The following is a 12,472-nucleotide window of genomic DNA, read 5'->3' as shown; positions in this document are numbered from 1 at the left end:
GGCCACTCGTGCCTCCCTTGCCCTTGCATGTGTTTTTATAAAGTATTATGATTCTTCCTAATCCTGGGCTTTGTTCCTTTAGAAAAACACTGCAACTCGATCCCTCTCAGTTAATGTCATGGGACTGAGTTCACTCTGGCTTGGCTTTAAGCAACTGATGCTCAAAACATCTGGCCCATGTGGGCAGTAGCTGTGCTGGCAAATGCAAATGCTACCAGTTATCGCAGGTAAGCATGGCACCACTCAGCCCCCCATGCAGCTCCCCCTATCAACATCCCATGGAGGTAACCACAGCTTCAGACATCAAATGGCTCTCCCACTCTCTCCCTTTGCTGCCCAGGTGGGGAGAAAGCAGAGGAAATTGGAGAACTCCCTCCTGACCTGGCTTGGGTCAAGGTAAAGAATAACAGACCCCACATGCAGTTCTGAGGGCAGGGTCTGATCGATGGCCATGCCACTTAAACAGGTTGAAAATGCCTCTAATGGACAGACTTAAAGCCCCTTCCCATAAGCACAAGTTCTCTTTCAATTCTTTTCTTGCAAGAACAGGAATGGGAAGAGAATTAATGGGGAATTCCTATGTGGTCAATTAGCCAAGACCCCCTTCCAGTCTCTTGTGGCAGTGGCTCGAGTGACTGATGATGGAGGCCTGCCATATGCTGACTGGATAAACAGCATGGAAGGACAGATCGCCACAGTCCGCCAGACAGGGAGACAGATAAGGAACGGTACAGGGAAATAAAGAGAGGGTAATGGAGACCAACTGGAAGAAAAAAACAGATGGAAGGAAAGAACATACTGAGATAACAGCCAAAGACAAACAAACAAGAGCAATAAAGCCAGGAGCCACCACCACAAGGACTCCTATGTGGAGTGAAGGGGTGATGGGGTCAGGACTGACTGAAAGATGAAAGATCCCTGGGCCCCTCCCATCCCTCTCAGCTGCTTCTGAGAACCACAAAGAGCAGAGAGACTATCTACTCTCCTGCCACCAGAGCTCCTCAGGGTTCAAGGAGAACTTTCTCACCCACAGGAAAGTGAGGGGACACACCAAAGGACTGCCTAGAAATCAGAAGACACCAACTGAAACGCTGGCTGGAAAGTGGGGCAAGGCTGTATGTGGGATGGCACCTGGTGGTCACTCAGCAAAGCTCACTGCCATGTCTCCAGTACTCCTTTCAAAAACAGCTTTTGGGAGTATGGAGTTACACGTGCACCTTCCTGCTTCCAAAACCATAATCTCAGAAGTGAACACTTAACATTTAGGAATGCAGGACTAGATGGGACCTCCTTGGTTGTTAAGTATGATCTCTTCCTATTGTGGGCACTGCTTCAAATAATATTTTCCTTAAATGTACAGAGTGCGCTTTTAAAAGCAATTAGGTTTTCAGCCACCATTATTCTGATCACTATTTCAATGATAAAGTATCTTTTTCTAATTTCCAGCCTCAATGTATTCACTTTATGCCCATTTGCTATTGTGCCAAATTGGCCTTTTGCTTAATAAGTACTTTTCCTCCCCTATTACTTCTCCCGCTAACACAGACATCAGTCATATCCCCTCTCAACTTTCACTTTGCTAGGCTAAACATGGCAAACTATTCTAGCCCCTCTTCTTAAGAAAAGATTCCTATCCCTTGGGTCAACCATAACAAGACTTTTCTAGTTTGAGGTAACTTTACTTGGGAATATGAGAACATACAATATTTAGGGGCCTCAAGAGAGCTTAATACAATGGCATTAGTAGTCCCTCACGTTTTATGAAAATACTTTCCCTAGTACATTATAGGATATTTACCACCTTCTGAGCCACATTACATCTGCAATCATCTGCAGCTGACTGCTGTGTCCAATTCTTTTCTACTTATTTCCTAATGACTAAAATGTTTTTCATACAAGACCTCAAATGATGGTCTTATGTAGTTGTACTGGATATCATTAGCTGCTGTACAAAATTTGGATTCTCCTCTGTATTCATAATACCTGCCACCTTTGCATCATTGGCAGATTTCATCAGCCCATTCATAATTCTTGTGTTGAGGCTGAGAAACAAAAATACTAAGTGTTGATCTTGAGGCAAGTCCTTGAAGAGCTCTCCTAATTAATCTCTGTCAAGGTCCAGATACCTCCTTTCATACAACTTACTGACATCCTTCCTCAAACCAGTTTCTTGTCCATCACATAGCGGCTACAATTAAATGTCTCACAGAAGTTCCAATAAGTAAGACCTATGAGGACTATTTTGCTTTTGATGAATTAAGTGATGTTCTAAATGATTGTGTGATCGATCTTTGAGAAATTCTTCTCACATTATTTGCCATTCTGCCTCTTCCTCTGAGATGCCCTTTCTCCCAGGTCCTCCTGTGAATGCTGCCAAGGTCACACTGCCTGTGCTGCCAGGCGCCAGCTCTTTCAGAGTGCCAGGAAAGAAAGTGGGCACTCCCTGTGACTTGAGACCTTTATGCTACCTGAGTTTTGCTTCCACCTTCGTTCTGGTAATTTACATTCCCAGCCTTTTTCCTTTGCTCCCATGCCAATACATTTCTAAGAGCCAAGATGAAAGGCCCTGTACTGGCCCAATACCACCCTCACCAGAAAACCTGGAACCCATCATAATGCCATCTCACAGCCACCCCAGGCCTCATCTCCATCCAGATGCTTTCATATTCGTCTCCTTTCCTGATCCCAGCATCTCCATTCCTCACTACCCCAGACACCTCATCCACTCAATCCACCCCGAAGCCCCACCCACTCTCATTGCCTCCAGAGCCCTTCACCCTCCTTCCAACCCTTTGCTGCCATTTGACTCCCATCTGAATCATTTGACCTGATCCCAAACTCCCCTCCATCACCAGCCCCTGCACCACCCCACCCATCTCAGGTCCACTGGCCCCAACCTCTGGTACTTGCTGCTTCTCTTCCTCAACCTGTCTGAACATGACAGCTGTCTTCTCGTGCCTTCCTCGCTCCCACAAGGTGCCAGCACCATTGGCCACTGCCTCCTGTGATAGACCTTGCCTGCCCCTAGAGCCCCTTGCCTAGATTCTCCCAAAAAGCACAGTCCCAGGGGATTTTAAATTCTACACTACGAGCACTTGCTTCCCTAGGCAGAAGTGTTAGGGATAGAGAAAGACGTCTGTTGTGCAGCAGACATACGGTACCCCTCCCCACAAGCAATGCCCCCCATTCCAACTTGAAGCCTCAGACAAAGCACTTGCCTACTTCGGGGACCAAAACTACCCCACCTCTGGACTCAGCCCCATCCACACTGACTAGCAGTCTCCCTTCTTCCAATCTCCTCCAATTTACAAAGTTTAAAAAACTTTTGCTGTTTATTTTACTACCCTTTGCTTGCAAGGTCTGACTCAGCGTGCTATTTTACTGTTCTCACTTCATCTTTACACTTCTTGACCTCTAAGACAGAGCTTTTCATTATTTATTTGCTATCAGCTCATTTTTTGCCATTCTTAGTAGGCTCTCAGCCTATTACTAACAGCTTCTCTGTGGTAGTTATTCATACAGTGAGGTCTGGATATTCTTCCTACAACCTTTTCCTCTTGCTTGGCATGCAGAATTGTAATGGCTTTAGCATCTTTGACTTGAAAAAGTTCCAGGCCTCCTCCACATCGAGTTCCCCGGCTGAGTTTACTTACCAGCTCCCTTACTTTATCAGAGTTTGTTATTTGAAATCCACAAGCTTAATTACACGCTGGTTTATACTTCCATTTAATTTAATATAAAATTACTTGTGTTCATTTAATCTAAGGTTATTTTCTATGGCCATCTGTTCTACAGAGTCTACAAAAATGAAGCTTGAAATAACATTGTCTTTTGCTGGCCCCTCTAGAAAGCTTTTGTCTGGGTCCTGTGTTAACTGGAGACAGAAACTGCCCTGAGAGCTTGTCAACGAGTCCAAAGAAGCAGGGGCACTGTAACATTCCAAGCACAATTTAAACAAACTTCTGCACTGTAGTAAAGGGGGGCCACAACTGGTTTTAGTTCTGTCCTTACAGCAGGACAAAGCTTTCTTCCATCTAAAACCATCCCATCGTGTGAAATCACAGCTCAGTGAGACACTTGCCCATAGAACAAGATTAACAAGACAGGGTAGTGCTACCCATGCTGTGGAGCAAGAGTCTTCTGACTTGATCTTCTGATACAGATATTACTACAATTCAACTGGCACCTCAAACTTTCGACCATATTCTGTCTCAGGACTGGCTGTTAAAAAGCCTCATAACATATTCACTCCCTATTTTAGGCAGGGTATTTATTTGTATTTATTTGTAGTAATCCAGGTTCATGACTCCAGACATATAAGATGTTCAAAGCAAATAATGCAGAGAAGAATGTCACTTTCAGTCTACTACTCAGTGGAGGAATGCACCCTCCTCCCCATTTCTAGGCAAATGCAGACCCTCTGTCCTTCCAAACCAAAAAAAAAAAACCCAAGCCCAACCCAAAACCCACTGAGTTCCACAGCTTTCAAGTTCACAGTTTTCCACCTGCTGCAAATTTACTCGAATTTGATTTTGCAAAAGAGCCACGGAATATTTGCAGTGCTTCAACCTAACACATTGATTTCATGATAAAAAAAAATGGAGCAGATCTTCTTTGGTGGCAAAATGAAGCTGAAATTACAGTAGAAAGACATACATGGGAAAGGGAAAGATAATTCTGTAACAATTAGAAGTAAGAAAGGACAGAAAACTGATAAGGAAACTGCATATTTGTTAAGAGTGTGCAAAAGAGCAAGGCTAAGTACACTTAATAAGATTTTTTAATATGTGTTAGAAATAAAATTAACCTTGGAAGAGCTCACTACTAGGGAAGAATGATAAAAACTTTACACACCCTGTGGAAAAGGCACAAATGTTCAAGCACTCCTGCTCTACATTTGGAAAGAGGCAGGATTACATAGTTGTACTGCATATGAATGATGCTACACTTTCCAGCCTATTAATCACAGACAGAGGAATTGTGTAAAAAGCAAATGTGCCTATACTGAATGCAAAGGGGACAACTTCACCTACATTTACAGAATCAGTGAGATCAATACCAGAAGCCAATATGTTGTTCTGGTATCAAGTTTCTTAAAGGATATGGGAAAACTGGAAAGGGTACCCTAAAGTGATGTGAAAATGATGTGGTGGCTGATGAGAACATCTGAAAGCGAGAGAGTCTTCAGTGCTCAATCTGGTTTGTCAAGAAAGAGTGGTGAATAAATTACAGTAGATAAATACTTTTATGCAGAGGAAATTCTGATTACTAAGAGGCTTTTGGATCTAACTGTAAAAGTCTGAAAAGAACTGATTGGAAGCTGATGCCAGATAAATTCAAATGATAGTGACGTACAGTGTTGCAACAAGGTGATCAATGATGGTGGCACAATACAAAGGGAAGTGATGGACTCTCCATCCCTAGTGGTCTCCAGATCAAAAATGTATCTTCTCAGAAAATTTCTGCCACCTAGCTACAAATTGTTTAGTTTGACCAATACCAAGGTAACTGAGCAAGGCATAAGTTTCAGAGATAGCCAGGCAGCCTGATTCGATATTTGCTTCCGGCCTTACAATCCCCAAAATCTGAATGATGGCAGTAGAAGAGAACTCCACATGCCATCAGGTTCTTCTTTTCAACACCAGCCCATCACTTCAGCAGCTCTGGGATGCTAGTTTCTGAAATGTAAAACTTGAAAATGGACCACAACAGCACCTAGTTTATTTGGAAAGGGCTTACATGCCTGCATACTTGTGCCATACAGTATCTCAACAGACCCAAACATTCACTGGCTTTAGCTGGCAATGGAAGCCTGCCATTAAAACTGGAATATAATATTGTCAATAGTGTCTGTAATATTCACAGAAATACAGAATATGTGACCATACACTATTAGTGGGGCATCATTGAACTACCCCTCATCGAACCTCCAAGTAATTTGGTATTTGGTAGCAACCTTCTGAATCTGCCTCTGAGAACGAGGAAAGGGTCAGCATCTGTCTTACCCTGCGACCAGCCTCGTTGTTCTGCAAGTTCATCAGCATGCGAGCCTGCTCCTCCGAACCTCTCACGTAATTCTTCTCCCTCTCTTTGGCATCCACAAACTCCTTGGCAAAACGATATCCATACTCCACATTGTCCCCGCAGCCACCCCACAGCCAGTCTCGGGGCAAGTCCTTGGGCCGGGCAGTCCGGCTGCAGCCACAGCTGGAGAGCTCTCCTTCACGGCAAGCCCGGCTGATGGCGTTCACCACCCCAGCAGCACTGACGGCATAGGTGAAAGCAGTCTCTCGGCTACCTGTGAGAGAGATGTGAGAAGCAAAATTAATGAGCGACAGATCTCATCTAACAAACGCAACACACAGCAAGGAGCAAGTGAAGAAGCCCTGGACAGCAGGACATGGCATGCCCTGAGAAGGTGCACAGAATCAACTGGAACGAAGGAATGGGGTGGTCAAGCACAAGGGCACCACCTTGTTCTGGTAGAGGGGGAACTGTCCTAACACATCCTTGGATCCCGTTTTTGTTTCACAATAACAGCTCCATTCAACTGACTGTCCAGAGCTGGCAGTTCCTGTGTGACCAGGATCAAACTCAAATCTGATTCTCTGACATATGTGTGAATCTTACATGGTGAGATTCCTGCTGTCACCTGGAATAGTGTTCTTGGGAAGAGCATGCTCCTCAGGAATCTGTAGGTGCTGCTCCTCAAGGGTTATTATTTTTATTACACCTACGTTTGCCCTTTCAAGAGCCCTGGAAATTCCATGCCTTGCCCAAAAGAAATAGCAACACCATAGGCAGGGACTGTTCAGCCTCTTTCCCCTCAGAGCAATGCTTCAGTATCCTCTCATTTTTACCCAGAGGAAACTCTCAAGCAGCAAGAGGGTTATTCACTCACTGAAAATACAACTGCTGCCTCAGCCACTAAATTTGCCAATAATCATTGAGAACTAACAAGGTTGAGTCTGTGCAAAAGGAGCAATCTGGTTAAGCCAGGTATCACTCTGGAATGGTTTTCATTTAATTGGGAGAAGCACTCCTTATGGGCTACTCAGTTCATCGATCTCATTTTGGTTTACTTAAGGTCAGCTGAGAATTGTTTCGAGACAAACTGAAGAAAACCCATTTTTACACGACAGCATCTATTCAGAGGCTCTCCCAACACTTACAGAACTGCAGTGCTGGAACAAGTAAAACTTTCCCATGTAGACAATAATAAAAAGACTTTCCATTAGCAGGTTTACTAGAGACTGCCCTGCTTGGAGTGTATGCTCTGTACAGCTTAGAGCCTTAGCCAAGCAGCTGGATTGGTTCTCCAGCTATGTGTTCCTGGCAGTGATTCAGCTCCAATTTGACCGGGGCACCAACGCAGCCAGAACACTGCATGAGGCCAAGTGTGCTGCACCAGCCAGTGCTGCGGGTCTGAAGGTGGGGGTGAGTAGAGGGGGATGAGGAGAAGGAGGCAATCCACACCTGCACTCTACCCACAGGGTATAATAAATAGCTAAACTGACACCTCCAGAGTCATTGCGTGCATCACCAAACTTTCAGGTGATAAAGAGCTCAACTGCCAAAGCTTCACTGGAATAAGCAATCTGATTGTGAAGAGCTACTTACACCAAGCCCCAGCAAGAGGTGACCCTCTAATGCTCTCAGGCAAATTTCAATTACTTCAGAGGGCAGATCCTCCAAGAATAGTTTGTCACCAACCCATGAGGCTCTCAGTGCCAGATCCCTCAGCAGGACTGAGCTGATGCTTTTGGTATGCTCTTGTTCCATTTGCATGTGCTGACAATCTGTAATTAATAGCAGCTTATCACCAGCTTAGTGGTAATGACCCAAGACAAAGGCAAGGCTGTGAATGGCATCCACCTTTCAGAACTAGTTGTGATTTCCCACCCCCCCAAAATGAGAGTTGTACACTAAGGGCTTCTGCTCTGGAGTACAGCATAAGACTGATAAAATGCTAAAGGACACATAATATAGAAAGAAGGGCCCTGCTAGCAGGTCATAAGGAGAGGACTGTGGCCCCCAAACCTCCCTGATACAAGAGGTAAAGAGGAGTGACTCCCAGTTAAAGTAATTTTGCTGAGACTAGCCAATAAGGGAGTTCTGGTCATTTATTCAGCAACAAAAAACCCCACAACTTTTACTCATCTAGTTTATATGTTGTGGGTACTTTAAGGTAATGGTCTAGTGTGCAGTTTTGTCCCTACCAGTCTGTGTCTGTATGGTGACCGCCCTGCAGACACACCAATCATCCTATTAAGTAGAGCACTCCCTGCACCTATAGAGATTAAAACAGAGACAAGGAAAGGACCTCCAGGTGCCATAGCTTGTGCAACCAAGTCTGCATGACTCCAGGTGCTTAGCATCCTTATAGCTTGGGGGAGATCCCTGAAAGCACAGACTGGATTCACACTTTTACTGCCCGTGTTCTAACCACCTCCACGTTTCAGATGTAGCAGCACGACTTGATACGCAGTCCCTGAATCTGCACGAGTTGTTTAGGCTGCTAAGGATGGCAGTAGGAGGCTGAAACACGTCACAGTGGGTTGTTTTATTTTTCCCCGCTTGCTGCCCACAAAGCAGAACAAACCACAGCACTTGTTAGACATAGGTTTGGAAGACTGAGGCTCGGTTTGGAAGGTGGGATTGGACATGTGCATGAAACCCTGTGCTAATACAAAGCAAATTTGTAGCTGGCAATTGTGGGCTTATGCATCCAAGTTTCCCAGCCTTGGAAAAGCATTTCATTTTTTGGTCACCATCTCGAAGTTGACTCCAGTTCTGCACATCCGTGCCATCACCTCAAAAGACAGGGGTGTTATTCCCCAAATGTGTGCAAACCTGAACAGAGGTTACAGAGAGGGGTCAGGCAGTAACCCCCCCCTTCTGCCCTCTCCCTGGCCTCTGCGGTCCCGGGAGGCTGTGCCGGGCGGCAGGGAGCTCCGCGGAGCTCTGCTGCCCTCCTGTGCCCGCCGCCCACCCGCCACCGGCATGGGGAGCGCAGGGATGAGGCAGCTTTCGGATGGCAGTGGTGGGGATGCCACGGTGAGCTGTCCCCAGGCAAGGTGTCGGTCCACACAGCTTGCTTTTTGGGAGCTGCAAGAGAAGGAGATGGGAGAAGAACTGACCCCAGAGGGGAAACTGATGCTAAGATGATAAAAATGTGTCACTCTAACTTCTTTGATGAAAAAGTTTTAGTTTCAGCTGATTTTTTTAAAAAGGATTTCCCTAAAGTTTGGCAACCTTGGAAAAAAAAAAAAAAAAGAGTAAAAATATTTCTCTTTGTTCTCGTCTTTCATGACTTGTTATGACTCCTTTTTTTTTCTTTTTGCATTTGAAAAGGCAGAAGAGAGATCTTTGGCTCCAGGAATGGCTGGAAAAACCTGGAAACCTCAGCCCTCTGTTTAGGATTGCACAGAAGGAAATTCTAACATGACCTTTTTGGGTGCTCTGTCCTCTCTCTCACAAATGTAGCAGTAAGGAATGTGTCTCTCTGTAATGTATAGAGATATATATATACACACACGTGCAGTCTAAAATCTGTATTGACAGAACAAGAAGCAACTTCAGAAGGATAATTTTTGTACATCGCCAGATATCATTATTGAATAAATCACATTTAAAAGGCAACGCAACACAAACACTAGGAAAAAACAATGCTAAAAAGCAGTCTACTTCAGTGCTATGGATGCCTCTACAAAGCTTTGTATCATCAGACTGCCTCACCTCTGCGAAATGCACAAAATGAAGGTGTAATGATTAAACACAGACTGGGTCTCCCGTTTCTGAGCTGAGCCAAGTTCTGCAAGGGAGAAAGGAAACAAATCTTCCAGGTTTTTGAGTGAACGCTCTCGGGAGGATCTCCCAGGCTTTGGACTTGGCCAGGGCAGGTTCTCCTTTCCTCTCACAATCTAGAGCAGCTCAAGAAATCAAATAATGCATGCCATGCCCACATCAGTGGGTGGGCAGTCGAGAGCTGTTGGCACACTATACACCTTCTGAGTCCTTCTTATCTCTTCCCCCCCCGTCCCCCTCCACAGCACTCTGGCATGCCTCTGCACTCTTGCAGATATTCTGGTCTCCAGACCTTTCTCGTGCCATTGGCACAGAGTACAGAAAAAGGGCTGTGGTCCAGAACTGGGGCTCAGACATTGAAAACAGGAGACAGGCACGCAGTATGAACCCAGGGAAGAATGACTTTATAGTCCACACAACCTGAGAGACTGAAAGGCTTTGTTTTCTTCCCCAGTGTGGAAAATGGATTTGCCAAAATGATGAGCAATGCCTCATTACAAAGTAGGAAAAAGTAAAAGGGGAAGGTGGAACTAAGAGGAAAAAAAGAGGCAGCATCCCCCTCCACAGCAGCTTATCACTGACACAGACAACAGCGATGAACCATCATAGATCCTTTAATAGCCCAGGCCACCTTTGGTACATTTTTCTTGCTTTTCCATGCTGTCTCATGCTGGAGCATAAACACCCGAATATGCTCTAACTGACCAGAGAATCTAAAGGAGATAGATTTAAAACTCTTTGTTAGGATGGGGTTTTAAATAGCAGGCAAACACAGGCAGCCACCTCACAGACACTACCATCAGCAGATTCCTACTACAGATACAACAGTTCCCCTAACAAATGCACCCACACACAAACCAAAGAGCAGCAGCAGGACTACCAGACACACGCATCACATACTCACACCACCTCTTCCCTCACCAAAACCCATATCTACTCCCTATCTAAACTGATACGATCTAATTCATTTTAGAGAGGATGAATCTTACCTCTTCCACTATCCTCTCTAGTCCCTTCTTCGCATATGCTCTCTGATCCTATCTGACAGTTTTTCATCCTTCAGCTCTGATCTTTGCTTTCTCTTAGTTCACCCTTACTTCTTTTCTCCAGGTGTGGACTCACTCACTGGACCAACCTGCAGGAAGGTTCTGAAGAAGAGGATGAGGTTACTCCAAAAAGGGAGTAAACCAGTATTTTCTGGTGTCCTTGCGGAGTCACTAGGATCTCTTTGGGGATCTGAAATTTACCCTGTTCTTTGGGATACGTTAAGTGTGAGGGAGGGTGATGAGAAGGGAGAGATGGAGGTATGGTTTTTGTCCTTTTCCTTTAGTAGCCAAAATCTCAGTGTGCATACCCCAAAGCACAAGTTTTAACAATATGGGATTGCATGCAACCTCATCTGGCCACCACTCTTGCTATCAGAAAGTGAGAGATCAAGGATGCGCAGATGACTTGGATGTGTGTCAGGAGCTGAAAGTATGTGTCAGGAAACTGCATTTCCCAGTGGAGTACCCCAGAGAAGCAGCGATTTGTTGGGGTATGAGCTGTGCAAAAGAGGAGGAATTAGAATGGCTCTGGTGGGCTGAATTAGGAATTCTGAAACGTTGAGTAACACATGCAGAAATAACCCTAAAATTTCCTAGGATGACACATTAGAATTTCAGCATCAAACAGAAAGGATCACAGAACTTGGTTATCCTGGTACCCTATCACCTTCACACCCCAGAGGTATTAAAGATGCATCTCTTGGTGTACTGCTGCCCGTGTGCTTTTTTTGACAGCAAAGCCAAAAAGGTGCCACCAATGCTGGGGGCAGCTGGGGTGCAGGAGATGCAGGTCTTTTTCCACTCTTTGCTAAGTGTTTTCTCTGACCTCACAACTGAGAAAAAGTGATGGTTCTTCAGGGTAAATGATCAGCTTTGTGGGTGGGAAACAAAACCTTCACACAGGGGTTGGAGAGCATGCGTGTGTGCATGTGCATGTTTGTGTGAGTGACTGTTTTAACACCTTTTCTTTATTGTCCTGACTGTCGGACACATCAAAACGAGCCCGGATTTCTCAGTTTCTTGCCATCAGATGATTGCATTTCAAAAGGAGCTGAGACAATGTAGCTAGGTCACACCTCAATTCAAGTGCAGTAATGGCTTGCCAATGTGCCTCTTACTACCAGCAGGGCAGGAATTATAAAAATCTCTTAAGTTTACATAGAAAGTGGCAGAACAGGGAGGGGTGAAAATCCCATGCCAGAGGAGTCCGTATTTCCCACATCTCAGGGGTGCGTTCCCTGTCTGAGGGCACTCCAGATGCTGGGAATGATAACACAGGTCCATTGTTTCTGCGCCCAGCTTCTTCCCTCCCTACCTTTGAACAAGCATACAAAACAAAAGCAGCCCCCCTCTTCCTGACCTCCCCATGCCTCCCCCGCCCCGGAAAGTGTGGCCCCCCACACACACCGCCCTGCTGCCCCAACTCACTCCTGGCTCAGGTGCATCGCTGTCACCCGTGCAGGCAGCACCAGCACACGAGGCAATGGAACAGCTCGTTAAAAGCAACTTTAAGAGCAGCGCTAATGGGGCTCATCACTCCTGCGCGTGTATTTGAAGAACGGGAGAAAACTGCACCGAGACAGCCGGCCTGCGCCCCACACCTGCCCCGTACTGGGTGC

At 45.5% G+C, this 12,472-nt stretch overlaps 1 protein-coding gene and 1 long non-coding RNA gene across 4 annotated transcripts in view; both read right to left on the bottom strand.

Annotated features, from left to right (window-relative positions):
- Positions 1 to 12,472, bottom strand: part of WNT5B (Wnt family member 5B) — a 74,442-nt gene that overhangs the window by 3,082 nt on the left and 58,888 nt on the right. For all 3 annotated transcript variants that reach the window (XM_065036125.1, XM_065036136.1, XM_065036146.1), the window contains exon 4: positions 6,006 to 6,298. In XM_065036125.1, coding sequence (XP_064892197.1) covers positions 6,006 to 6,298 — 293 coding nt within the window. The remainder of the gene's footprint in view (positions 1 to 6,005; positions 6,299 to 12,472) is intronic.
- LOC135575859 (uncharacterized) lies at positions 10,404 to 12,470 on the bottom strand. The gene is made up of 2 exons (XR_010467223.1): positions 10,797 to 12,470; positions 10,404 to 10,520 (listed from the first exon to the last, which is right to left on the bottom strand). It is a non-coding gene; the product is annotated as an uncharacterized LOC135575859 (long non-coding RNA).

This window comes from Columba livia, chromosome 1, assembly GCF_036013475.1.
Source record: "Columba livia isolate bColLiv1 breed racing homer chromosome 1, bColLiv1.pat.W.v2, whole genome shotgun sequence".
Taxonomy (NCBI): domain Eukaryota; kingdom Metazoa; phylum Chordata; class Aves; order Columbiformes; family Columbidae; genus Columba; species Columba livia.
This window is presented reverse-complemented; position numbering and strand designations above follow the sequence as displayed.